The sequence below is a fragment of the Rhinatrema bivittatum genome, chromosome 13 (assembly GCF_901001135.1).
Source record: "Rhinatrema bivittatum chromosome 13, aRhiBiv1.1, whole genome shotgun sequence".
NCBI classification, from domain to species: domain Eukaryota; kingdom Metazoa; phylum Chordata; class Amphibia; order Gymnophiona; family Rhinatrematidae; genus Rhinatrema; species Rhinatrema bivittatum.
This window is the reverse complement of record NC_042627.1, coordinates 68,347,132-68,373,285: the sequence shown is the minus strand read 5'-3', so window position 1 is coordinate 68,373,285 and position 26,154 is coordinate 68,347,132. Positions and strand designations below refer to the sequence as shown.

General features: G+C 44.8%; 1 protein-coding gene across 2 annotated transcripts; it reads right to left on the bottom strand.

The window, feature by feature from the left end:
- Positions 1 to 2,541: 2,541 nt before the first annotated feature.
- HAPLN3 (hyaluronan and proteoglycan link protein 3) lies at positions 2,542 to 23,604 on the bottom strand. 2 transcript variants are annotated; one of them, XM_029575656.1, is made up of 6 exons: positions 23,474 to 23,604; positions 20,347 to 20,457; positions 11,797 to 11,949; positions 11,112 to 11,483; positions 9,443 to 9,745; positions 2,542 to 4,795 (listed from the first exon to the last, which is right to left on the bottom strand). In XM_029575656.1, exons 3-6 carry the CDS (start codon positions 11,933 to 11,935, stop codon positions 4,509 to 4,511), a joined length of 1,101 nt encoding a protein of 366 aa, XP_029431516.1. In that variant the 5' UTR covers positions 11,936 to 11,949; positions 20,347 to 20,457; positions 23,474 to 23,604; the 3' UTR covers positions 2,542 to 4,508. The 2 variants fall into 2 exon arrangements, with proteins under 2 accessions (XP_029431516.1, XP_029431517.1); XM_029575657.1 differs by lacking the exon at positions 20,347 to 20,457 and having other exon boundaries at positions 23,474 to 23,578.
- Positions 23,605 to 26,154: the final 2,550 nt, after the last annotated feature.

The following is a 26,154-nucleotide window of genomic DNA, read 5'->3' as shown; positions in this document are numbered from 1 at the left end:
ATGACTTAGGATGAATTAAGATATTTGCTTATGAGCTGTAGGAGTAAGGGAGAACTGCTATCCAAAAGGTAAGAAATAGCAAGGAGACCTACCTTTGAGCCTGCACAGAGGTCATCCCATGAGAACTGAGGGGCGGACACTCATGCCCCCTTTCTCCTTCCAATTACACTTTAGAGGATGGCACCTAGGGCTGGCAGTTAGGCTTCTGGCAGCTATTGGGGCAGGTAACATCTGCGCCAGCGAACCAACTGCAAGCTTCTTCAGCAGGTTTATCCACCCAGAGAATCCCACTGCAGCTCTCATCAGAAGGGGCTGCTTGCAAAGAAGAGCGACAAGTTATTATAAAATAGTTGTAATTCTTTTATATTCCATTTTTCATACTTAGAAGGAGCAGAGGAGTGCAAAAGGAGAAAATTAAGGAGGCAGACACAAAAGAGAACTTTGCCAGTCCATTCAGGGATCAGATAAACAGATTTCTCTCCTGGATTTTGTCAGAACCTCAGGGAGAACACATGAGAAGAATGCACCAACCCAAACCTTCACATATAAAATCTGCAATTGGTCATTGCTAAATCTCCTGCAGTAATAACTTTCTTAGTAACCCGTGAGTCCATTCCAGATTGACATGGCTAATGCTTGAAATTGATCAATACTAGGTGCACAGATATCCATTGGCTATCTGCCTTGTAATTCACCTCTCCCAGTAATCACCCTCCATATTCTTTGCAACCTGTGATTGCAACTTATTTCCTTGTTTAACCATGTAGTTTGTAGACTCCTCGTCTCTCGATTTGTAGCTTCTACTGGCTCTATTGCCTACACAGTGTCATTACTGGACCTCCTCTTTGTTGGATAGTGGCAGCTGTGATCCAGCCTGGAACAGAAAAAAACTCAGCAATTTATTTATTTTTGTGGCTTTTATATACCGAACTTCGTAGAGAAACATCAGATCGGTTTACAATAGAACTTCAAAAATCAGCAACAAGAGCTTTACATGGAACTTATAAGAGAACAGTGAATAAAACTACAAAAATTAGAAATGAGGCTTAATATAGAAACTTAGCTAGTAGTTATTGATAAATATGGATAACATTGGGAGAAATGTTTGGATGCGGAAGCAGGAGGGAACGATTGCGGGGAGGGGGGAAAGAAGAATTGCACAGATGGAAAGCAATGAATCGTTATTGGAAGAAACACCCCCAGCATTGTGTTGGCCAAACAGGGCTGCATCGCACTGTTACATTTCCAGACGCCTAGCCCAAGTGACAACAGTGCACTGTCGTTTCTTCATTGTCGCCTTCAGAAATTAAAATTAAATTAAAAGCAAGAGAGGAAAACAAGAGACCATGAAGCCACTTGGTAGTTTCTCAAAGGGTTTATTTTGATAGATGTTCAAGAAAAATACATCTTTAGAAAAACACAAAAATCTTGACAACACAATCCACCAGGAGTATTATAATTCATACACATTCAAAAAAGAAAGAATATTTACATATAAAATATGATAGCACCATTTGTTTTCCTCAAACCTAAAAAAAAATAAAAAATTAAAAATCACCACAATCCAAAAAATATGTAAGAAAAAAACAAAAGAAAGTTTGTCAAAATCCTGCCATAAGTTAGAGAGAAAAGGAGGTGGAAGGAAGTGGGCACCCATGAAATCTATGCTGTCAAAGCTGGGAATAGGGCATTTAGAGCCACGTGTAGAACACACTTCTGTGGCCTACAGAGGGTCTTTGTTTCTATGAAAGGACTTTTGTAAGCCATTCTGTTTACTCATATATTGGCTTACCACCTGGACATATTAGGTAGTTCATAACCAAAATGAAGGCCCTATTCAGATTCTAAGGCTGTAACCTGGCCACTGCCAAACACTAGAGAATTTTTCCTCAGTGAATAGGCGCCTTAACTCCAAATGCCACGTTGAAATAGCAAGAGGGTAGTGTACGGCATGTGATCCTAGCTTCAATGCCTGGAAAACCCATTGGGACTACATTCTCACAAGTCATTTAACTGATCATTGGCAGTCACTGTCACATAACATAAATTCAGGTAAAGTGACAAAGGTACTTATATGGTTGCAGATAGGGGAGAAGTTACAGAAAGATGTTTAGAAAGGGTTGTTTCTAAAACCCGCCTTCTCATCTTTAAGGATCCTCAAAATTAAAAAATAAAGCATAGTATGAAGAGTTTCACATCTATGTTCCAAACTAGACTCCTATATGAATTGATTCACCAATGTCATATTACACGTCAACACAGCTATAGTAGATTCTGCTAAAAGTAGGACCACAGACATGTTTTGTGTATTGTGGTGATTAAAGAGTTTCATTTATCATGATCTATAATGTCAAAGACTCTAGGCTTACCAACCAGTGGAAGAGTTTGGTTTTCTTTGCATAAGCTTAGGTATGTTCCAGAGCATGACCAATCACTAGTGTAGTTTCCTCTAACGTGACACAGACACTATGAAGCTTAGCTCGCACTGCTTCTGGTTTTCTTTACATCTGGTACTGGGTTTTGTTTTGTTTTTTTTGGGGGGGGGAGGGGTTGTAGTTTTTAAGAATGGATTGCAGACAACTTTTGAACACAATTTCAGAAACTTTACATCGCTAACGCTGGGAACAGCTATGGCCATTCAGAAGGTCTTGCACTCTTACTGCTGTACTACTTTTATTACACTAACACACATCCATTATTATCTAACCCCGTCAGCTCCAACTGAAAGAAGATTTAAAATAAGTTTAGGAAAGCATTTTTTCAGGCAACACACAAAACTAAGCTGCGAAATGTGTTGCCGGAGGATAAGGTCAAGATTCATTGTATATAGCTGGGCTTACAAACAATTTGGAGAAGTTTCTGAAGGACAGGTCTACTAAAAATGGTTAGCCAGGCAGACATGGAGATTGCCACGTCTTATTTCTGGGAGTGAGGAATAAGGAAGGAACCTCCCTGTTAGCATCTGTTGAATACTCCAAGTGATCTGGAGACAGGGTGCTAGGCTCAATGGACCGTGGCCTGACCCAGCGTGGCCCTTCTTACGTATGCCGTGACAGAACTCATTCCGCTGGTAGTCGCTCAGTAAAAGATCCTAAGACTTTCACGTGATCTTTTCCCTTACTTCCTCTCTCCATCATACTATCCCTTCCTGTGCTGGATTGCTTTATAGAGTCAGCTCTGGGCTGTCAGGATATGCTGTCCTAGGAGTGAGCAATGGAGACTGAAATTTCAGGGCAGAAAAGAGGCAACATTCATTGGCTATGAAGGTTTGCTCGCTCCTGACATCTACCGCTGGTTGCTAAGACGAGGATGGAAAGGCAAAGTGTATAAAGGGAATGAGGTGTTTTGATATTTTGGATTTCTGCCTCTATGCGAGCCTTCCTTGACCCCAGTACAGAATAATGTCTCTCTAACTATGACAGCGTTTTCTTTCATCAGAAATGAGAGAGTTTTCTGTTTTTCCTTACCATGTTCTCTCCTTCACCCCCTCGCCTGACCATTCCTGTGGAGGTGGACCTGGTAGTGGTTTTTGGCGGGCGCTTGAACGAGGCAGTCTGACGACTGGCAGCAACGTGAACGCTCTTAATCTGAGCCGACATTATTACAATCAAGCGCACGCTCACTGCATTTTCCCCCAACCAGTCCCCCGACACCTGTGACACTGCAAGAGCCGCTCCGCTCGTCTGAGAAGAGAGAGGAGGTTTCTGTATCTTATAATGAAGATGTCCAAACAGACATCAGTATAAAAATCTACATAACGGAGGTTCACTTGGTTTTCCTGGGCTTCACAGGGCCCGAGTCAAGTTTATTTAAGCATAGGTTGGGGATATGGGGTTTTAGTTATTTGCTGAAGTCAAAACAGTAACTCTTTGCCGGAATGTTTCCTAAATTCGGGTGAACTGATCCCACTATGAACATCAAGCTGACAACCGAGAATTAAGGCAGCGAGTTAGGCAAATGTACCCTTTTCCCTGAGATACCTTCACAGATTCTGCAGAAGCACACGGTGGGCGCCCACAGACCAAACCACACACGAGACGCCACCTGCTTCAGGCTTTGCGGGAAACCTGTTTAGTAACATAACAGCGTTTTATTGTGCTTTACGGCAGCTTCCCCATTGCATCCTGCTTCATTTGTGCAAGACTGGGTTCGGGTCCAGGCATTTATTTTTCCCCTTTTCCTTATTGTGACAAACAAAATAAAAAAAAGAGAAACAGGCCCTAAATATCCAGCAAAAAAACTGTAGCACATTTCCTTATTTAAAATAAATATCAAATACAGGTGTGCAAAATAATTTGTATCGCATGTCACTTTAAATTGAACATCTGCAGCTACAAAATCACTTATTGCAGTACATGGGTGACTTCACAGCACCTCTGGGTCCTACCCATACCTTTCTTCTCACATCTATGTCCATCCAGAGCAACAAGCAACATAAATGTATTTTTGTATGTGCCAAATATTGAGGGCTCGGGAAGGGGTGAGGGATCCATTAACTCAGAGAAAGCTTAACTCATCGTGTAGCAAAAGACACCAAATGTGCTGCGAGCTTTGTCTGGGAAACCAAAGCTCCTGACGCCAGGCTCAGGGGGGCCACAGTTGGGACGAGGGAAGGAGACTGGGTATCGGACACTGGCATCCGCCAACCAGCCCGCGTCGCATCGATCTAGATCCAGGAACTTCCAGGCAGCAAAGAGCTGGCCCACCTTGGCGATTACACTTCCGTTCTCTTGACAGGCTGCCTTGGCCTCCTCGAAGTTTAACTTCTCAGGATGGTTCAGGTAGTACACCTTTCCTTCAGAAAAAGAGAGGAGATGGCAGGAGAAGGATTACCCTAATGAGCTGAATGCAAACCAACGTTTTCATTACAGAACAGTGCGTCTCCAGCTGTATAAAACCTACTTAGGATACAAGCAGCAATGGGCATAGGGATGCAAAATGAGACATTATTATTTACCTAATAATTTCCTTTTCTTTAGGACAGTCAGATGAATCCAGAACAAGTGGGTTATGCACCTCTACCAGCAGATGGAGACAGAGCAAACTGACGTCACAGTACACAAACCCCTGCATCAGCCTGCCAGTATTTTCTTCAAAAGCAAACTGTGGACAGACTAGCAAAAAACTTGATTAAAACAGATAAACATGTCAGTACTCAGCTAACAAGAAATGTATTAACACCAGTCTAGGGACTGGACCAACATTTCCAGTAATTGCTGTAACACATAGTCACACAAGAGAATCATAGTACAATCATTCGGCAGCCAAGGGAGGGAAGCTGTATTCATCCGACTGTCCTAAAGAAAAGGAAATTATCAGGTAAGTAGTAATTTCTCATTTCTTAGAGTCCAGTCAGATGAATCCAGAACCAGTGGGAAGTACCCAAGCTACTCCCGAATAGGGCGAGAGGCTGCCCGCAGTCCGTCAAAACCACATGTACAAAGGCTGCATCCTCCTGGGCCTGCACATCCAGATGATAGTACCTGGAAAAGGTGTGTAAAGAGGACCACGTCGCCCCTCAGCAAATGTCAGTGGGAGACAGCAACCTAACTTTCGCCCATGACACTGCCTAAACCCTAATCTGACTAGATAACGGCTTGCCAGCATCAACGTATGCTGCCATGACTACCTCCTTAATCTACCAGGCTATTGTAGCCTGTGAAGCCAGCTCTCCTTGTTTAGTATCGCCGTGAAGGACAAACAGGTGATCTGTTTTCCGAAAAAGCTCAGTAACCTCCAGATACCGGATAAATGTCTCTTGACATCCAAGGGTCACAACAGATGATACTCCCCTACGTCTCTCTCTCTCTCTCTGTCCAGAGATGGCAGGGAGATGGACTGATTCAAGTGAAATTTAGTGACCACCTACAGTAAAAAAGAAGGAACAATATGCAGCTGTATCGCCCTTGGAACCACCCAGAGGAAGGGCTCCCAACAAGACAAGGCCTGCAGCTTGGAAATTCTCCACACAGAACAAACTGCCACAAGAAACACTGAATCCGCACCCCTTCTTGGCTGTCGGGGATGAAAGGATTGAGACCAACCAAAAGGTTGAGTTCTTTGAAGAGTCAGGCCTCTATAGGGATAAAAATGCCTGGATTCTGTAATACGACCTCTCATGTTAAAGGAGAGTGGCGTCTGCATCTTATCCTCTGGCAAACAAGGGACCGGAGATTTGCTTCACTTACTGGCCAATTTTTCCAACTCCCAAATAATAGCGAGGAAGGCAATTTGGTAAGGTTAGTCTTGGAGGTCACATCGGCCGACCAATTTCTCAGCCATATCTGAACCCTGGCCGCTACTATGGAAGACACTCCTCTTGCTGAAGAGCAGACCAAATTACAGCCTACATCTGCCAAAAAGGCAGCAGCTGGCTCCATAACTGCCTGGAGTTCACCCCAGAGTCATTGGCCTCCTGGGAGAGAAGCAAACAAGAGTGAGCCACCAGAGAACAACAAGAAGCTATCTGCAAGGTCATTGCCACTGCTTCAAATGCTTGCTTGAAGACAGTCTCAATCCTTCTATCGTGAGCATCCTTCAAGACCGCTCCTCCTTCCAAGGGAATAGTCGCCCACTTGGATACTGCACTCACAAGTGCATCTACCTTCGGAAAACGTAAACACTCTCTTGCCACTAGATCCAGAGAGTACAAGCCTTCCAAAGCCTGACCCCCTTTGAAATTAGCCTCTGGAGCACCCTACTCAAGATCAATTAATTCTTGAATGGCTTCCATCACGGGGGGAGAGGGCATATGCTGTCACCGCCACGCTTGGCTTCCTGCACCTGCTACCTTTCAGCCACTTAAGCAGCTAAGTCTACACCGGCTGAGAAGACCAGCTACTGGACCAAGGCACTCATCTGAGGGACCACGGAAATCACCTCAGGAATTCTCAACTGTGAGAGGGACCTTTTGGCATCACTGCAGGAGAGCGGGGCGAATGTAATATCCTTAATTCTCCTTTTTCAAAATGAAGCAATCCCCAATAGGGAGATGCACGTCCACCATCTGCCGGAGATGGAGAATACTGGCAGGCTGATGTCACTGCAGAGGTATATGTACTGTGACGTCAGTGTGCTCAGTCTCCATCTGCTGGTAGAGGTGCATAACCGACTTGTTCTGGATTCATCTGACTGGACACTAAGAAACGAGAATTTGCTGCAAGTGGGATTCAGCTAAACATGGATTCCAGGTGTCTATACAGTCTAACTACTATGTGGCTCTGCATGATTAGGGTGAGAAAGAATGAGGTCCTCCATGTGATGCTGTCATTAGTGTCCCAAACCAAGTGTTACAAAGAGAAGGAATCTCAAATAGAACACAATTATCTTTCCTTCATTAAACAGGTGGCACCTTTCAGTAGGCTTAGAGTGAAAAGGACTAAGGCTTGCTCTTATACAGGGATTCCTCAGATCTTGGTAAACCATTAGGAGAACAGAGGTATCGCTTTGGCCTGGATTTCCTGAGAACAAACAAAAAAAATGAGCTTGGTCTGTTGACAAGAGGCAATGCAGAGCACTGGCTAAATCAATGGCAGTCACTACCAACCCTCGAGGGCCTCACAGGTTGGGTTTTCAGGATATGCCTGGAACGGAATTTACTGAGCCTAGCCTGAAGGCCGCAGGCCAACCTCTCTGTGAACTCATATTGACTGTTTTGCACTGTGAAATGCTAAAACATGCTTATGAACAGGCAAGAATCCGAGAACTTTAGTTGTGCCAGTAGTTCCACGGTGAGAAAGTAAACAATTAAGGGATACCAAAAGTCTGAGAGAGGGAGGATCTACAGAGCACTCACACAGCTGTGTTTGGAACAGATAAGAACATTGCTCCTCTCCAAGCATCTCCCAGTTTTTAGTACTCCAGTGTTAGCCCCCTGGGCAGAATGCCAGAGTGTACAATCTGAACCCAGAACAATCCCTAATGAATATGCATTCGGCTGTATGCAAATTCATCTCATGCATATTCATTAGGAATAGCCTGACCTGTGTGCCAGGATCTCCCTGCCGTGTAACTTTACTACTGCAATGGATGGCTTGTAAGTAATAAAATTTAAAAAATCTAGAATAGTGAGCGTGGTTTTAAGGGTAAAAGGGCAGCTTATTTAACTAGGGGGGTATAGGAAGTCCTGGGCAAACTGGGATCAAACTGATAATTGTGTCGGCGCGTGCCTCTACTAAAATCCCCCCACTCACATGGTTGAGGCAGCATTTGTGCCCACATGCGTGCATCTGTATAAAATTGTGCGCACATGTACACGCATACAGCCTCTCTTATACCATGCGTAGGTTATAAAATGCCACACCCGCGTGCCGGTATCAAAGTTAACGTTCCTGATTGCAAACATTCAAAGATTTGCACTGTCCATTCATTTTGATGGTAATTTTGAAAGGCATTAACTACTATTGCAGCAATTTTTAAAAGCCATTTCCGTGCATAGTGCACTTACACATGAATATCCTAGGGACAATTCAATGGCATACATTATAGCAATTTTCAAAAGCCCACTTATACGGGTAAAGTGCATTTATACATGTAAAACCCAATTTCAAGCGTGGAAATGCTTTTTAAAATCAGGACCTTTATGAAAAGCTGAAATCTGTGACTACTGATAATTTCCTAAATCAATCCAACTTATTAAGACTCGCCTCCCATTCTGTGACTATGAGAAAAGCCCTTAGTGAATCAGGTCCTAAATCTGGATTGTTAATACAACACAGTGTCAGGTCTGAACCTTGTCAAGACCGATGCCGACTGCCCAATATTTAGAGATCTGAGCCTGGGTCTGAACCAGGCTGAACAGGAGTTCACCGCTCCATTCATATCAAGGATATGCCCTGCATACACAGATTATTCAATCTGTACAAAAAAAAAAAAAAAGAGAGAAAAAGGTGCAGGAGAAATCCTGGAATCAAGTGGGAACTCATTCATTTAAGGTCCTATTCCCAGCTACTGATATCGTGACCTATGAAATGCAAGGCATTGGCCAGGATTTCCGAAACCCGTTTGTATCTAAATTCTCCGAATATGACAGTACATTGTTACCCTCTGCTCACAAGGCCGGCGTACACAGTAAGCAGTTTTGCATTGGCTAACATTTTACAGGCCTGTGACGCCAGTGCTTTAGGGACTGTAGTGCATTCCTGCAGATCGTTGCCGTCAGGCAGGGCTTAGGACCCGGGGATTAACATGAAACGCTTCCACTGGGTTCAAAGGTTAAGTTTTTAAACTAACTGGGCAGACCGGCTGTGCCAAATTATTTTAATCTACCGCCATGTGCTATGTTGCCATATCACATTCATTACAACCCAGCCACGCTCTGGTGACCTGCAGGCTTGGGACGAAAAAAGAAAAAAAATGATGAACCGCCAAGATGCATGTGGTCCCATTACACCCCCGGCCGGTCTTGGCTTGTGACAGTGGACATCAGCTCCCCAGCCCTTACCTTTCAGAGAGGAGGAGAAGCAGAAGGCATCAAAGCGATGGAGGTACTTGTGACGCTCCCCGTAGCTCCTCAGGCCCGGCGCGAGGTCCCTCCCGCCGCAGGGGCCGCGAGGCAGCGCGATGGGATACTGCACGGTGCCGTCCAGCAGCCAGCCCGCGTTGCACCAGTCCAGTCCCTCCTCCCAGGCTTTGAAGAGCTGATCGAAGGAGGCCAGCACCGCGTCCTGCTCCTCGCAGGCCTTTCTGGCATCGTGGAAGTTCAGCCGGTAGCGACCGCCGTGCGGCTGGTACGGAAACACCACACCTGGGGGGGAGCGAACGAGAAGGAGATGCAGTCACCCGTCCAGGAACCGGCGCTCTGCAGCGCAGCCACACGCGGCGCCGAAATATCGCCAAGCGTGGCACGGCTTGAACACCTTCAGCGAAGGAAATAGTCGCGTGTGGCAACGTGAGCATGCTGTGATTTTGCTGAGAGAAGAGAGGGGCTAGATGGGTAATCTCGTGCCTCCCTCCCTTGCAGGTAATCCCTAACCCCCCCCCGGCTCTCATTCCTAATCCTAGGGGTGCTCTAAAGCAGAAATGTGAAAGCACCGGCCGAATGCCAGCGTAACCTTTTTTTTCTTTAACTGTTTTAGTCAAAAATGCTTGCAAGGAGTGACATCCTGTGGCCAGAGAAAAAAACACCCTAAAGGAACAGATTTAAGCTTCAGGCAAAAACAGGGCCATAGAGTCCACGGTTCGGTCAGTTCGCTTGCAAATCTTTTGTCAATGGACTGAAGTTCCTGCAACTTCTGGAAGGGGGTGGAAAACAACCACAGAGTAAAAAAAAAACAAAAACAAAAAAAAACCCCCAACTCTATGCAAGCTTCTTCCGTGAAGCAGTTCTGGGCACAACATTTTCTGTTCAGTTCCCAGGTTCATCTTCCTGAAGACGCGGTGAATTAAAACCCGAGCTTTGCTTCAGCTCTAGGGCTCACCCTGCACTATAACGCAGGTTAGGTAAATATGTCTGTCTTTGTACTTTTTAAACTTAAAATTCAAGAAGATATACATTCAGATCTAAAGCCAGGTTGAAATTCGCCCCTGGAGAAAAGAACACTTATTTAATAAAAAGATGCACATTCTTAGGAAAAAAATCCTACAATTCTGCACTTTACCATTGCTTCCCCTTAGGGATACGGGGTCAATTTAACCAGCTTTTGAGTTCTGACAGCTGAAGAAAAGCTTTAAAAATACAACATGGAAAGGCCTGAATAATCTTAAACAAATTCCATCCAAATTCATAACAAACACCCCCCACCCCCAATGAGTTAGTTGTACATATCTTCAGTAGAATGTCCTTAACATGCATTTTCTACAAACTCAGCAAAGCGACTAATTAAAAATGTTCCCGTTAAGCTTGAAGGATGATAAATTAAAAAAAAAAAAATTGTTAAGTAGCCTTGGCAGCTGTAAGACTCAACCTGGCGATTTCTTGTAGGGTCACCTGCTAGCTCCGAGTCATCAGGCCAGAACCGAATTTGCCCACACAGATGTCCACTTTCCTTAGAGAACCTGTAACAAGAACGTTTACAAAGCCCAAGCAATGGAGCAAAACCGGGACCGGTTCAGCCTGGTTCTGTTGCCAGGCTGTCACCGCGTCACGCTGGCGCTAGTAGTGCAACGCTCACCTCTCAGTTCCAATTCCACTATCCCACTTTCATCTTCCAGTCCATCAATCACTTCACACTTGTACTTCCCGTAGTCCTCCAGTCGCAGGTCGCCGATTACCAGGGAAGCCTCGCGCGCCACGCTTTGCCGCAGCTGCACACGGCCCCGGAACTCGCCGAAGCTGCGATGCCTCGGACCAATGGCCACCAGTACATCCCTCTCCTTTGTGTTGTCCTTGTGCAGCTTGGACCACTTGATCCGGATCCTGCGGAGGGAATTCAGCTCCGGCTCATAGCGATAGCGGCAGGGAAGGGTAACATTGCCCCCACGGTAGGCAAAGAGAGCATCCTCTGGCGTGCTAACCACAAGTTTAACACCATTGAAATGAACAACTGCAAGAGAAAGGAGGAGAACAATTGGGGAAAATGGGCCAAGGATCGAGACAAGCACCCGAAGGTCGCAGCATTAGATTTGTATATTGCAATGAAATGCCAACTAACCAATCAAAAGCCATGGATGTGCAAAACGGCCATCTTGTCCGAGAACAATGAGATTGACTTTACGGAACTTCCGAATAGCGAGAGGTTCTTTGTCTGACCCTTTGTGCCACCCTGTCAGCTTTGCTTGGCGCTCTCTCCATGAACACTGCCCCCATTGGGAAAGCCCGACTGAGATGGGGCAATTCAAAAAAACAATTGCACCTACCGTCTCCATTGCCGTTTCCATTCCCAGTGCCGTTGCCATTCTGGACATGGTCGTAGTAGAAGCCATTGAAGAAGGGGAGGCTGTGGACGCCGCTGGCCAGCAGCTGCAGGACCACCACCACAACCAGCAGAGAATCCATGGAGTCACCAGTGTCTAAGGCAAGACAAAAATCGGGAGAGTTAGCAACAGATGACCGGCAATACTCACAGCACCGATGGCTGGGGATTTCCTGAGCTGCAGGAATACAAACTCAGAGCGATCCCTCTGCACAGCTGCTCGCTTCCTGGCACTTCTTTGTGGAGCTGAGTGCACTCAGCTCGGTTTTATGGTGGCCAAAGGATGCTGCATGAAACTATCCACAGGGTGGTGCCAGATCACAAATTAACAGCACGAGGCAGCGAGGGAGGCTTAGCTCTGTCCTAGGAGGCGTCCCAGGGTGACTTCATTTCTTTCCTAATTTTCAGTTGCCTCCCCCAAACTGGGACATTAAAAAAAAGCAAAGCCCATCACATCAGGATTACAGCAGGGCTGCTGAGCCGGCTGAATGCTATTGTTTCAGCCTTTAGGTAAAGCCATCCAACTCTTTCTAGTTCCGCAAAGACCGGTGAGTGTCGCTGACAGTGGCTGAGGAACAGTCCAATACTATTACCGACTGCACAGTATTTTTAAAAGAGTTTTAGGGCGGGACCTGACAACGAGCTGCCCTGAGCAGAGTTCCTGCGGTCAGCGTCTTTATAAAACTATGCAAGTTTGTAGAAATAAAAATCCACATTAGACAGGCCCTTAGGTAAGGCAGCAATGCTTGTGGATGTTTGCTTGGCTGCTTCTGTAGCCCTTTGCTTCCCCTTATCCTAAAGGACAATTAGGCCACGCCTTCTGCCTTGAAGAACATTAATAGTTAAAGCAATGGGCTGAGGACCAGGGTTCAAATCTCACCTCCCCCACCTCCCTGTGACCTTGGGCAGGTCACTCTTATCTCCTGCTGCCTCAGGTACCCACACTTTGACTGTGAGCTCTTTGGGGTAGGGACTTGTATCGTATTTGAATTCCAATAATGCTGTAAGCCACCTCGAACAATTGGAAAGCTCAAAATCCCAAAATTATAAGGGTTAATCTAAAGATTAGAACACAGCTGCCTTAAATGGGGGAGGGGGCAGTGGGTGAGAGAGTGTCAGTGTGGGGGGGGGGGGGGGAAGAGAGGAATGCAGACAACAAACAGAAGAGAGAGAGAAAGTGGCAGAGTAAGACAGGGAGACAGCATGACAGAGAGAGAGAGAGAAAGGAAAGAGGGAGGGAATAACAAGGAATGGAGGGAGAGGGAGATGGTCCAATGGCAATTGAAGCACAAACCCTATTAAGGGAATCAGACACCCCTAGCTGCCCAGTAGCAGTAATTATCTCAGTGCAAAGAAAATCAAAGGAACCAGTTGCATATACCAAGAGGAAAACTGATTCTGATAATAAAACTGCTTATTTAACTCGGGTACTCTTCCCTGGGCAGGCTTTTATCAGATCAGGACTGTTGATTGTGATAATACACAAAACCTGTACCAAAACGACTGGATACTTTATCCCAATTTATGAGGGGGGGCTCATATTAGCACAGTTGGTAACTGCCAACCCTACCCAGGTCCCACCCTGAGGTGTATGCCTGGATTAGAGATGGGGCGCACAACAACGTTCAGCTTCGTATCGCTCATCTTTACAACCAGTAGCGAGAGCAGGATGTCTGCTATTACCCCAGACAGCCTTACAAGTCATTCTGAGCAATTCCATCCCCTCATCCCCACTGGGTCAAGCTGAAGCAAAATGCTCCCAACCTGCCACATGAAACAGATATGTAATGGAAACTAGAAATCCAGGACGGGTAAGAGTTAACTTATAGCATGAAAGGCCTTGGTAGGGATGCATCAGAGTGAGCTGATAAATGAGGGTGAGATTATGTTTTTAATTACCAGCATAACTCTCTGCTTCAACGGTAGGGGAGAAGAAAAACTGATACTTCACGCATATCCAGCATAGCTCTCTGCTTCAACGGCAGGGGAGAAGAAAAACAACCAATAAGGGCTGAATAACAGTCTGGGTAAAACAAATAAGCATGGGTGTAGCTTGCTTATTGCGGCGGTTACTACCCCTAACTAATCAAGCTAGATATTTCACTTGGATGCAGCTCCATCACTGCTCTCTACATTAACGGTGGGGGTGAAAGGGAAATAGAACCAAAGAGCTAAGAGAAACAGATAAGTATGAGAAAAAAAATGTGTGAAGCTTGCTGGGCAGACTGGATGGGCCGTTTGGTCTTCTTCTGCCGTCATTTCTATGTTTATGTAGATGGATATGCAACTGATCAATAACCACGTAAACCTGGCTCCTCCTCCTCTCAGTCCTTTGGGAATTTTCACTGATTTTGAGTGTCAGACTTGTACTGACAGACCACTCCAGAGGTGGCTGCACGTATGCTTCTGATGTAAAACCTGTTGGAATGAAAGGTACTAGACACTACTATTGTACTAATATTTATTTCTACTAGACATGCACCCATAGGAGACTGTTCCTGCTCCTTAGAGCTTACAATCTAGTCAAGACAAACAAGAGCCTATGGGAAGCGTATTTATTGTAGAGAAGTGATTAAGATTTAAAAGCAGCCTCAAAAAAGGTGAATTTTGAAACTGGATTTGAATACTGCCGGGGAGGGAGCATGATGCACCAACTCAAGAAATCTAGAGAAATTGAAAAGAGTTATTAATACAATTAAAAGGTGAATTTTCAAAAGATGCGCACATAAAAAGAAAAATAGCATGTGCCCAGTATATGCTATTTTAAAAACCGCAACATGCGCACGAAAATCAGGGACTGCGAGTAAATCTTTGTGTGTAAAAAAAAAAAAAAGGAGGTGGGATGGGGCATTCTGGGGAGGGGGCCAGCATTTACAGGTGCAAGTTGCATTTTTACAACCTGCCAGACTGATGTACATAAGTCTTTTACTTGTGTATATTTACTCCTGCTCCATATCAGATGTAAGGGATCATAAACATCTTAAAAGTGAAAACATTGGGGGGGGGGGGGGGTATTCAGACTGAAGAGCCAGGAGAGTCTTCACGAGCTGCAGGTGGACAGGGTGAACTGGTAGACTAATTAGTAAAACTGGTAATCTCATTGCCATGCGCATGTTATAAAATCCCCTGACTTAACGCGTGTAAAAGCAGACTTGCACGTGCGTGAGTGGATAAAAGCATCTAAATAACGCAAATAAAATCTATTCGCATATCCCTGTAACGTTTTAAGTACAAATACGCGGTTATATCATTTGCACACACTTATCTGGCTAAATTCTGACTTATTCAGATAAGTACAAGTAGCGCCTTTGCCGCTCCTTAGACGGACATATTTGAACTTATTCAGATAAGTAGTGCTTTTTTTTTTTTAGACTTCTCTGGGTATCTTTCATATATGGATAAAATTTGAAAAGTGTTAATTAGAAGGATAAGTAGCAGTTTTCAGACTTACCCGGCTAAGTGCCACTACTTAGCTGTATAAATCAGAACTTATCCGAACAAGTACCACAATGTTTTCATATAAGTCCGAACTTATGCGGCTCGCGGTTTTTACACGTGCAAGCATTTGTGCACAGATATGTGCTTGTATTTTATAACCTGCGCACATCACTTCCATGCAGGTTATAAAATATAGTAGCAACTTTGTGTGAGCTCATATACACGTGTAAATGGGCGCACGCGAGCAGTTTTAAAAATTATCCTCCCTGTCAAAAGGAAAAAAAGTTAATTTCCCAGAATAAAATGTGCTACATTGTTAAGCATCGCTGCTGAATAATACTCATTACTAACAATTGTACTTTAAAGTCAGTTCCTAGTGCTTGTTTTAAGCACTGCGGACTTATTTCAATTTAAACTTGAATTTAATTTATTATTTAGAATTCTTTCATTTTCTGTTATATTATTCTACATTTTTTATTATTATTTTACCAAAGAATGTTTATTATTTTTGTATTTATAGTGTCTGTTTTATTTGTGTACTGAGCCAGTAGAATTATACACTATTAGTTCATATTTCAATTTGAATTGTACATTGCATTGAATTACAAGCATAAGAAATGGTGATAGATCAAGTGAATAAACTAAAAACTAATCTCAGTTCTTACCAATGTAAGACTACGCTCATACACTTCTTAATATGAGAGACCACGGAAGCATTTTGGACATTTATTAACGACTCTTTGTGAAGGTTTATTTTATTATTGTGCTATCGGACTCGCACTTGCATTCTTAAAGATCCCTTGCAGGCCACAGAGAAGCTGAAGGCCTGAAGCCCGGAAGTCTGCTCCATCTCCCCCATGCCCCGTGGCTGACATTTGGTTATCGCATGAAGTAGACATGCAAGAGCTCTTCACACACAATGCAAATCACTCCCCAGGGGCAATGCTGGTGTGGGGAACGGTGGGAAGACGAGGCAAGCGGGACAGGTCCCTCATTGGAGCTTCTAACAAACATGACATTAAAAATGCTGTGCTCTATTTCAGAGCTGACCACTGAAGTCTTCAGAGGGAGACCTTAGGTCAGTCCTAGATCAAAGAGCCCCTACCGATGCATTTTGATGCCTTCAGCGAGGATTTAATTTCCTGTTTTTTGTATTCATTTTCTCTTTATCAATTTCAATAATATTAAAAGACAAACTTGGGCAAGAAAGTAGGGTAAAACATACAAATACCAGTATTACATAGCGATATACCACTTCACCCTTTCTATTAAGTCCCCAAAAGAAAGAAAAGAGGGAGAAATCCTCAGATATAATGGGAAAACATTATCCTAAAATGTAAGGCGAAAAAGGGTAAACATTTTTTTTAAAAAAAGAGCATGACTGATGGGGAAAATACTAAATTATAGCTGCAAATCAGGAATCAAATATTATTGGTCAAAAGATTACAACACCGTCACTCAATGTCCAGCAAAATTTCTTAAGTACACCGGGTAAAATAATATGCATTCAAAAACACACCGAAGGATACCAGGAAAAAAACAAACAAACAAACATTCACCGCCTAGGAAAATTATTTCCTGGTGCATCTGCAAGAACAATTTGATGTTGAAGAGGTCCATACTCGGACACCAGTCCAGACAGCAGCTATCCAGCTAACTTTGGAGGTACCTTAATGTTGTAAAATACCACCCTGCTTCCAACATTCCCTACCTAGCTACGTAACCTACTTAGAACAATGCTACTTCAGAGTCGGGAGCAGTTACGGAGGATTGGAAATGGGTGGATGTGGCACCCCTTCATAGACGTCTCCGTGGTGAGAAATTTAGTGGAATCGCTGCTAAACAGAGGATATGCAGCATGAGCTATTGAAGCAATTTGAGACTCCAAACAAAGAGCCAAGTCCAATTTAACGCCTAATGTTTTTGCTTCAGATACTGGGTGAATCAGTGGGTCATCAAGTACAGGGGACACTGCAGTCTCTAGCTTGACTATCTCTGTCTTCTGAGTATTTAAAATTAAACTTAACTCTCCTGTAGTCAAGATGCAATGGCAGCAAAACAATTATTCAACAGGTTGATCGCTAAAAAGAGTTCGACCCTAAAAGATACAAGCAGCTGGATATTGTCTGAGTCAATATGACTGATAATACCAAACAACCTATTAAGCCTACCTCATGGTTGCATAAATATGTAAAAAAAAAATCAGTGGCGACAGAAGAACCCTGTGGCACACCACAACCAACTTTCCTAGCCAATGACATGGAATCATTTAATGTGAACCAACTGAACTCTCCTAGGCAAAATTAAAGAGGCAACTCAACTCAAGACCCTCCGCTCTCCTCCTCATGCCCCCACCCCTCACCCCCAAGAGACCTACTGGTTTGCATCTTTGTAATGGTATGGTATGGTCCACCAGATCAAAGGCACCTGATAAATCAAGAAGTATCAGAAGAACCGATTCGCCTCTATCCACAAGAGAAAGTGTGACATCCAAAACAGCGATCAGTACCGACTCCGTACTACAGCCTGCATGAAATCCTGACGGACTACAATCCAACACATCTACTCCATCTGAAAACGGTGAGATTTGCAATGTTACTCCTTTCTCAAGACCCTTAGCTATTTATTTATTTAAAAGCCCGCACTGTACAATAAAGCTTAGAAACATAGAAATGTGATGGCAGAAAAAAAAAAAGAATGGCCTATCCACTCAAATAATTTATCCTTACAATTCCCATTCTGCCTTTAGAGACCTCCTGTGTTTATCCCAGGCTTTCTTGAGTTCAGATACTATTTTTCTCTCCCTTGTCTCTACTGGTTGGCCATTCCATGCATCCACTGCCCTCTCTGTAAAATTTCCTACGATTTCTCCGGAGTCTAGCCCCTTTCATCCTCATCCCATGACCCCTCATTCTAAAGCCTCCATCCTCCTGTGCATGGAAACCTTAGAGGTATTTATATGTCTCTATCTTATCTCCCCTATCTCATCTTTCCTCTCTCACCTTAGACCTTTACATCTGTCTCCATATGTTTCAGAATGAAGACCACTGACCATTTTAGTAGCCACTCTCTGCACCAGCCCCATCCTGTTTATGTCCTTTTGAAGGTGCGGCCTCCAGAACTGTACACAGTATTCCAAGTGAGGTCTCACCAGGGACCTATACAGGGGCAATATCACCACCACAGGACGGGAGAGGAAGGGCTGGAATAGGGAGAAGCGCACTTTTCCTTTGCTCTGTCCCTTCCAGCCTCATCTCTTCCTTCTTGTTCTCTGCACTGGAAGGGGGAGGGTTTGGAGCAGGAAGCAGGCCATTCTCTGCTGAGTGAGATTCTGCAGAACTGGGAGGCAACACATTTTTAGTTGACTGCTGCTCTCCCCCCAACCCAGAATTTTGCCACCCTAGGACAGGTCTCGTATGCCTATTGGCAAATCCAGGCCTGCTCCTCCTGGGCCTTGCCTGAGGTGTGGTGCTACGTTCCTGTTCCTGCTCCAGTCTTGCCTTGCCTTCTTACAGTCCTGTTTCTTGCCTTTCCCTGCCTGTCTGTGCTTTGTCTCTTCCAGCCCTTGCTCCTGCCTCTTGGACGATACTCTGGTTACCTGACCCTGGCCTGGATTCTGACTTTGCCTGCTCTCTGCCTGCCCTGACTTTGGCCTGGTTATTGATGCTGCCTGACAGTGCTCTATGGGACCCTTGCCTAATTCCTGCTGACCTCAGAACCCAAGGACTCAACCTGTAGGGGAAGCGTCTGGTAGAAGCGAAGCCTGGTCCTTGTCCCTGCGTGAGCGTGACCGCCTGCTGTTGGCGGAGGCCTAGCTCGTTTGCCAGTAACTATCTTGCCACAGCCCAGAGGACTCATATTCCGTGTCATTGGCAACAACTTTCTGGATAATCCTCCCGCAATGTCACTCACAAAAATGTCCAAGGACCAATCCTTGAGGCATAACATTAGTAACCGCCCCCTCCTTGGGGTGATCTCCCATTTACCATTACCCCTTGTTGCCTTCCATTCACCCAGTTTCTAACCCAGTCAACCACTCCTGGGCCCATACCAAGGGCATTCAATTTATTTTAAGTCACCTCTGCGGAACTGTATCAAAGGTCTTACTGAAATCCAAGTACACTACATCTAGCGCTCTCCCTTGAACCAAGTCTCTGGTCACCCAATCAAAGAAATTGATCAGATTTGTCTGACAAGATCTACCTCTAGCAAAAACCATGTTTCCTCGGATCTCGCAATCCATTGTTTTGCAGAAACCGCACTATCTAAGCTTGGTGAAGTAATTGTGCCCGTTTTCAGAGACAAATGCATTTAAATCTATGATGTACTCACAGCCTGATTTGTTGCAAGTTACTATACTTGGCTCTGCCCACAAAGGCTGTACATAGGCTCCAGATAATTCAAGATGGGGCAGCTCTAATTCTTTTGAGTCAACCTAGGAGAGCCAAGTGCCTCTGCTGCACTCTGCAGACTATGCCGGCTACCAGCTGAAGTACGGATTAAATTTAAGCTCCTCACCCTGACATTTTGAACCCTTAGGGTTAAAAGCCCTGCACTACATAGCTTTAGGGCAGCTTACAAGGGTACCAGCTTGGAAGGCAGCTTACATCTAGCCAGGGTGGCTTACTTTGTATTACAGCAGTGCATCAAGTAGGATGTTACCATCTGAGCTCTGGGATGCTCTCTGCTGCATCCCCAGTATTGTAGAAAATCCTTCCGACATAAATGTTAACATTTAGGGGGAAAAAAAAGATCAAATCTGGGCTTCTCATGTCCGATTCTTAATCTTGCTGGTGGCTATGGTATGTTGATAACTGTGGCTGTATTATAATGAGAGGACGGGAGAGCTTGTCTGACATTACGCTGATGGCAGTGGATTATGGGGTTTTTATGTTGAAGTTTATGATTGCTATGTAAGGCTGTAAAATGCTTTGGGCGATTTCTGAAGCAGGAAGTTGTTCTAGAAATGTTCTAGAAATAAATAATACTGGACAGCGTACCGTGATACCATAAACTATTGAATCGCCTGTGTTGCTGCTGTGTACGTGAATCTTACCTTGAAAAACAATGGCTCTGGGAGAGAAGCAGTACTTAGAAATCAGAAGTCAACGAGCTTTTCTTTTGAATGCCTTCCAAATGACTCCTCTACACTGGGAAGCTGGGTCGACTATCAAATAATAGAAAAACATATTGTATAGTAACTGATAGTCCCTACAGACAGCAGGCTCCTCCACTCTATTTGCGTTTTGTCCTAGCTGAAAACTGATGCACCTGCCTCCAGCTTGGCACATCTAGACAGCCAGACCACACCTGTGTTTCGCTGACAAAGGAATATGGAAATCATGAGAGGTCTAGATAAAATCATGAGAGGTCTAGAACGGGTAGATGTGAATCGGTTATTTACTCTTTCAGATAGTAGAAGGACTAGGGGACACTCCATGAAGTTAGCATGGGGCACATTTAAAACTAATCGGAGAAAGTTCTTTTTTACTCAACGCACAATTAAACTCTGGAATTTGTTGCCGGAGAATGTGGTTCGTGCAGTTAGTATAGCTGTGTTTAAAAAAGGATTGGATAAGTTCTTGGAGGAGAAGTCCATTACCTGCTATTAAGTTCACTTAGAGAATAGCCACTGCCATTAGCAATGGTTACATGGAATAGTCTTAGTTTTTGGGTACTTGCCAGGTTCTTATGGCCTGGATTGGCCACTGTTGGAAACAGGATGCTGGGCTTGATGGACCCTTGGTCTGACCCAGTATGGCATTTTCTTATGTTCTTATGGAATTCTTATGGAATTCTTATGGAATTTAAAAATAAATTTCTTTTGAATGCTTTTTCAATTTTTGGTTGTTAACAACAAATGGAGATCTTCAGGGATCATGTCTGCTGGATCTCACTGCAAACACTGAGCGTGGTCTATTATTATGTGTTTTCTTCAATGGTATTTTTTTTTATTGTATAAGCAACAGTTTATAACCACAACTTGGAAACAAGAAGTTAGTTATCCAAATGGGGCCCCGAGTAAGATAATTAGGTCTAGGTGATCAAAAATAAATGTGCGAAGTTTTGTTTGTAGATGGCAGAGCAGCCCAGTGATTAAGTTTCTGCAGGGAGCCCCTAGACCACACCTGGTTTTTGGCTATCCCCCTGCTAATGAATTTTTGGTACCAGCAATGCCAATGTGAAATGGTAGAATCCAGACTATAAAGATTGCCATCTCAATCAGATCAAGACAAACAGGCGCATTCAGTTTTGGTTCTGCCCCATTGCATGCAGAGAAATGCAACCCTGCTTTTCTTTGCAAAAAATCCCCCGAATAACAATGCCACAGAAGCATTGGGGGGCAAACCAAACCGGGATCAGCCTGTGCATGTTGACCGGGGTGAGGTGGCAACCCTAACCACAATGTCAGTTCCAAAACCTAGGAATGGTACTGAAGAGAAAAAAAACCCTCTCTCGCCACAGAAATCCAGTCACTTGGCAGCACCCAGCTGTATCTAAACAAAAGGAATTAACCAGGATTTGCAGGACTGGCAATTTTAGTATTCATCTTGGCACTGGGAACAAAAGGCAGGCTTCCCAGGCACAGGGCCTAGTCCTTCCGCTGCTCTCCAGCAGAGGGCGATGTGTACCAAGGTGTGCGCTCCTCTGACCCCCTCAGCTGGAAAAGGAATTTGACATCTGTGCCCTTGTTTATACAAGGTTGGCAATCTTCTTTCAAATTATCAGTCCGGGGAATGTTGATGCTGGAGGCATATGGGGGAGACAAAAAAAAAAAAAACACTCCCAGGACAGCAAGCCAGTTGCATTCTGCCCTCCAGACTGAGCTTTTCTGGACACAAGCAATATATCTTTACAAGAAAAATTCCTACTCTGGCTCCTTCCCCCGTCCTAGCTGGCAGCCCGGACCACCAAAAGGGAAATCTGAGGAATGGCTTCGCTTCCTGTATCATCAGTCAAAAAAAAAAGATTCACTTATAACTTTTTGTTAATGACTTTTACTTGAACATTTGAATATTGTCTCTTTCATCTCCTCCCCCTCCACAGGAAATTCTTCCTAATAAGTGCCTATGATAAATCATCAGCCAAATTATTTAACCCTTGTTAACCTTTATCTACCTCGCTACTTAACTGTGTTTGTTGATGACTACTTTCAGTAATCTCCAGTTATAATATCTTAAAATCTTTCCTGTCTTCCAAGCCCATGGTTTTTTGCTCCCTGTTGTAATGTAACTTTATCTTTGTTCCATTGTAAACCGGTTCGATAAGACTTGGTCTTGAGCAGCGGTATAAATCAAGAGACCCTAAATAAATAAATATCTAAGTGGCCTAACACGGCAGCCTCCCTACTGAGTTTTCTATTGGAATTTATTGAATTAAGAGAACTCTCAGGGGGGAGAATGGGAACATCTACAGCCAAAACCGAAAAAAAAACCCCAAACCCCAGGAAAGCTCTGGCGAATTGCATGGAGAGGGGACCGCGTGAAACTGCTCTGCGCCTCTGCCGTGCATTTTCAGTGATGTGTATTGATCAGGGCAGACAGACAGCCTTATCTTTCAAACCAACCTCCGCAGACAGACAGACAGGCAGGCAGTCATGAAAAGAAAAAAAAATCAATCTCATCAACCGGCAGAGAGGGAGCGCCTGCCCCGCTATCGAAGCCCAATCAGCCCGGGGAGCAGAGAAACCTGCACAGGCAGGAGAGAAAGTAGCGAGAGGCGAAAAGTCACGCACGGGCTCCGCGCGCGTCCAACTCTTCCAGCTCTGTCTGGTGCCAGCTGCGTCTCCCTAGGCTGAAAGCACCGGGACCCGAAGTGGTGACGGGCACCCCCCCCCCCCGCGTGTCCGTGGGGCCAGGCCCGGGAGGGAGGCGATGCATGCATTGCACCTTAGCAATCACCTTGCCTCCTCCCGCAAGCTCTCAGCCCTGCCCGGCTCCTCTCCTGCTTGGTTTTTTTTACAGCTTTATTACTATTTTTATTATTTCTGAGTCATTTATTGCGCTTTCTGAGGTGTTTGAGTTTAATTCACGCTGCATAATCGATGGAAGGGATCTAAAAACAAAGAATTCAAGCATGTACAAAAAATAAATAACAAAACCCTTTTATTTGCTGAAGCTGTAAGTAGCTCGCTCGCTTGCCATGCGGGTGCAGACTCTGGCATTAGGTTGCGTTTCTCTTACCTGGGAAAGGTTTCCCTCTGGCCCCGGAGCTCTCCCGCACTCTTCCAGCACAGGGCGTCGGAGGCTCCTGCCCCAATTACTCCTCGGGAAACTTTTCTTTTTTTTTCCCAGCCCCCGAAAGCTGAGCCCAGATCCAGCCTCTTAAAGGGGCCCCACCCCCCCTCTTTGGAGAGGAAGGGCGCGGGCTCCTCCTCCTCGTGGTTGAATGAATGGAGAGGGGGAAGAGCACCGTCCCCAGCCGCTCGCCCCTTCCCTCCTGCGGGGCACCGGCAGAGCCTCACGGAGGGGGGAGGGGGCGATTCCCCCCTCCCTTCCGGGCATTGCTTGAGGCTGCGGAGGTTTTTTCCCCCCCGTGCGAGTGGGAACCGAATGGGAACGAATGGCCCCGGGCAGCTGGAGTTTCAGGCGGAAATGAGGGAGAAAGAGAAGGCACAAAAGGGGCCGAGTCAGCCCAAAAAGACCGACCCCGGCCCCCAAAAGGAGTAAACTGGGATGCACCCAAAGTCTTCGAGTCCAGCTTTGTGGGTCTGGCAGCTGCCCTGTGCTTATGGAGATTATTGGCAGCCAGGGCAGATGGGGCCATTCAGGGCGGCTGCTGGTTTTCTGCTGCCCTGGGTGAATTTGGGTGCTCCCCCTGCTCTTTCTGTTTTTAATGCTTAATATGTATTGGGGGTTTTTTCCAGTCAGGGCCAGTGCAAGGGTATTGGGTGCCCTAAGTGAAGCTTTCAGCTTTCTGCTCCCACCCTCTCCACATACCATTAAAATTATGCACTAATAATAAAGACATCCAAAGAACAGATATCACCACAGCATTTGCCAACCAGAAAAGCCTGCAAAAGAGACACAGACCCCCCTATGGTATTAGGACTGCTGTAATGAGTGCTGGGAATGGGTTTGGACCTCAAAAAGCCAGGAGTAAACTGAATTACAATACAATGACCATCCAAAAACAGCGCTAACTGCCCGCGCTCAAACAGGAATAGCCCTACCTATAAAAAGGCAGCACTGCAAATATTACACCAGGACCTAAAACACCAATACACCTCCTATTAGCAAAACAGAACGAGCCAGGCTGCTGCGGATCCCTCCACAGAAACTACTTGCTAGCAGAATCCCTCACCTCAGTATTGCCGCCAAGTACAGAATAAAGAGATCTTAAAGTATAAATAGAAACATGCAGACAAAAAATTAACTGGAAATCACAAGAAGCCAGGCTCTATAAGCAGTGCAACAATGGAAAAACAGAACCATCACCATTCCTCATAAAATATCAAACAATAAAATCAAGAAATATAAAACATCAATCATTATAGTAAAACCATACTAACAAAAAGAATAAACATTTCAAAACAACTGACAGAAAAAAGTCCAATAATTGCAAATTAAAAAACAATTCCCAAACATCAATAAAATATTTCAGAACAGCCGATACATCAAATTGTACCCAAGAATGAAAACTAATAAAGATACATAAACATTCCTTGCTTTCCATACCTAGGAAATTTTGATTTCCAATCAGCCTGAGATTGTTATGGATTAGTTGGGGGTGAGGAAGAGCACACAAACTTTCTCCTTTCTTATATAATACACACATTCTTTGTTTCAAATATGAACACTCCTACTGTCTCTTACACATTCATGATCACATACACACACATATTCTCTCTCATACATGCTTTCCATCACACACACACACACACACACTCTACCTCTTTCTCACTCACACCTGCTCTCACACACACCCTCTCAGTCACACCTGCTCTCACACACACATTCCCTCTCTCATTCACACCTGCTCTCCCTCACATATATTCTAACAGACACACTGCCTCTTTCACTCACACATGCTCTCACACATACAATTCCTTCTCTCTCACACACACATACTTTTACACACACTCTCATCCACTTTTACTCACCCTCCTTCTCCCTTTCACAAATTCTCTCATATACACATACATCCTCTCTCTCACACTCACACATGTTTTTTGTCACACACACACCTTCTCTGTCACACCTGCTCTCATACACACACATTCTCTCTCACACACACACTCCCTCTCGCACATACTCTTACTTTCTCCCTCTCACAAACACCCCTCTCACTCATGCCAAGGCCTCTCTCTTTTTTCTTCCATCGCCGAAAGCTCTGGGGCCTCTCTCACACTTTTCTTTCTTCTGCTGGGGCCTCTCACACTTTTCTTTCTTCTGCTAGGGCCTCTTCCTCTCTCCTCTAATTCTGTCACCAGTGGGATAGGCCCCATGCCAGCCTTGCTCCCTCTTCTGCTGCCAGCAGAATTAATTCCACAGACAGCCAGTGTCAGGTCTCTCCCACTTCTTTTCTTCCACTGCTGGCAGAATGGGATCTATTAATACCCCTGGCCAGACCTCTCTCTCTTGTCTGTTTTTCTGTGGCCAGTGGTATAGGCTCCATCAATGGCCCACCAGGCCTCTCATCCTCTTCACGTCTGTTGCCAACAGCCCCATATAGGGCCTCTCCCTCTCTGTTGCTGCCACTCTCCTGGATGTGCCACTCTGTGCAGTTGTACAGTTTGCACATCTGGTAGCACCAGGTTGAGTCCATTAAGGCAAAGGAAGACTAAGGTGACACCCTCATAGCCACAAAGATTGTCTGTGGCAGAGCTGGGATTTGAACCCAGAAGTTCTTGGCTCCAACAACA

What these genes read in the sequence shown, in the direction of transcription:
- HAPLN3 (XM_029575656.1), bottom strand. Translation starts at nt 11,935, where the DNA reads ATGGATTCTCTGCTGGTTGTGGTGGTGGTCCTGCAGCTGCTGGCCAGC. An exon ending in TGGAAACGGCAATGGAGACG is followed by an intron (nt 11,484 to 11,796) that starts GTAGGTGCAATT and finishes TTTCTCTTGCAG; the next exon opens with TTGTTCATTTCAATGGTGTT. An exon ending in CTTCTCCTCCTCTCTGAAAG is followed by an intron (nt 4,796 to 9,442) that starts GTAAGGGCTGGG and finishes CTTTTTCTGAAG; the next exon opens with GAAAGGTGTACTACCTGAAC.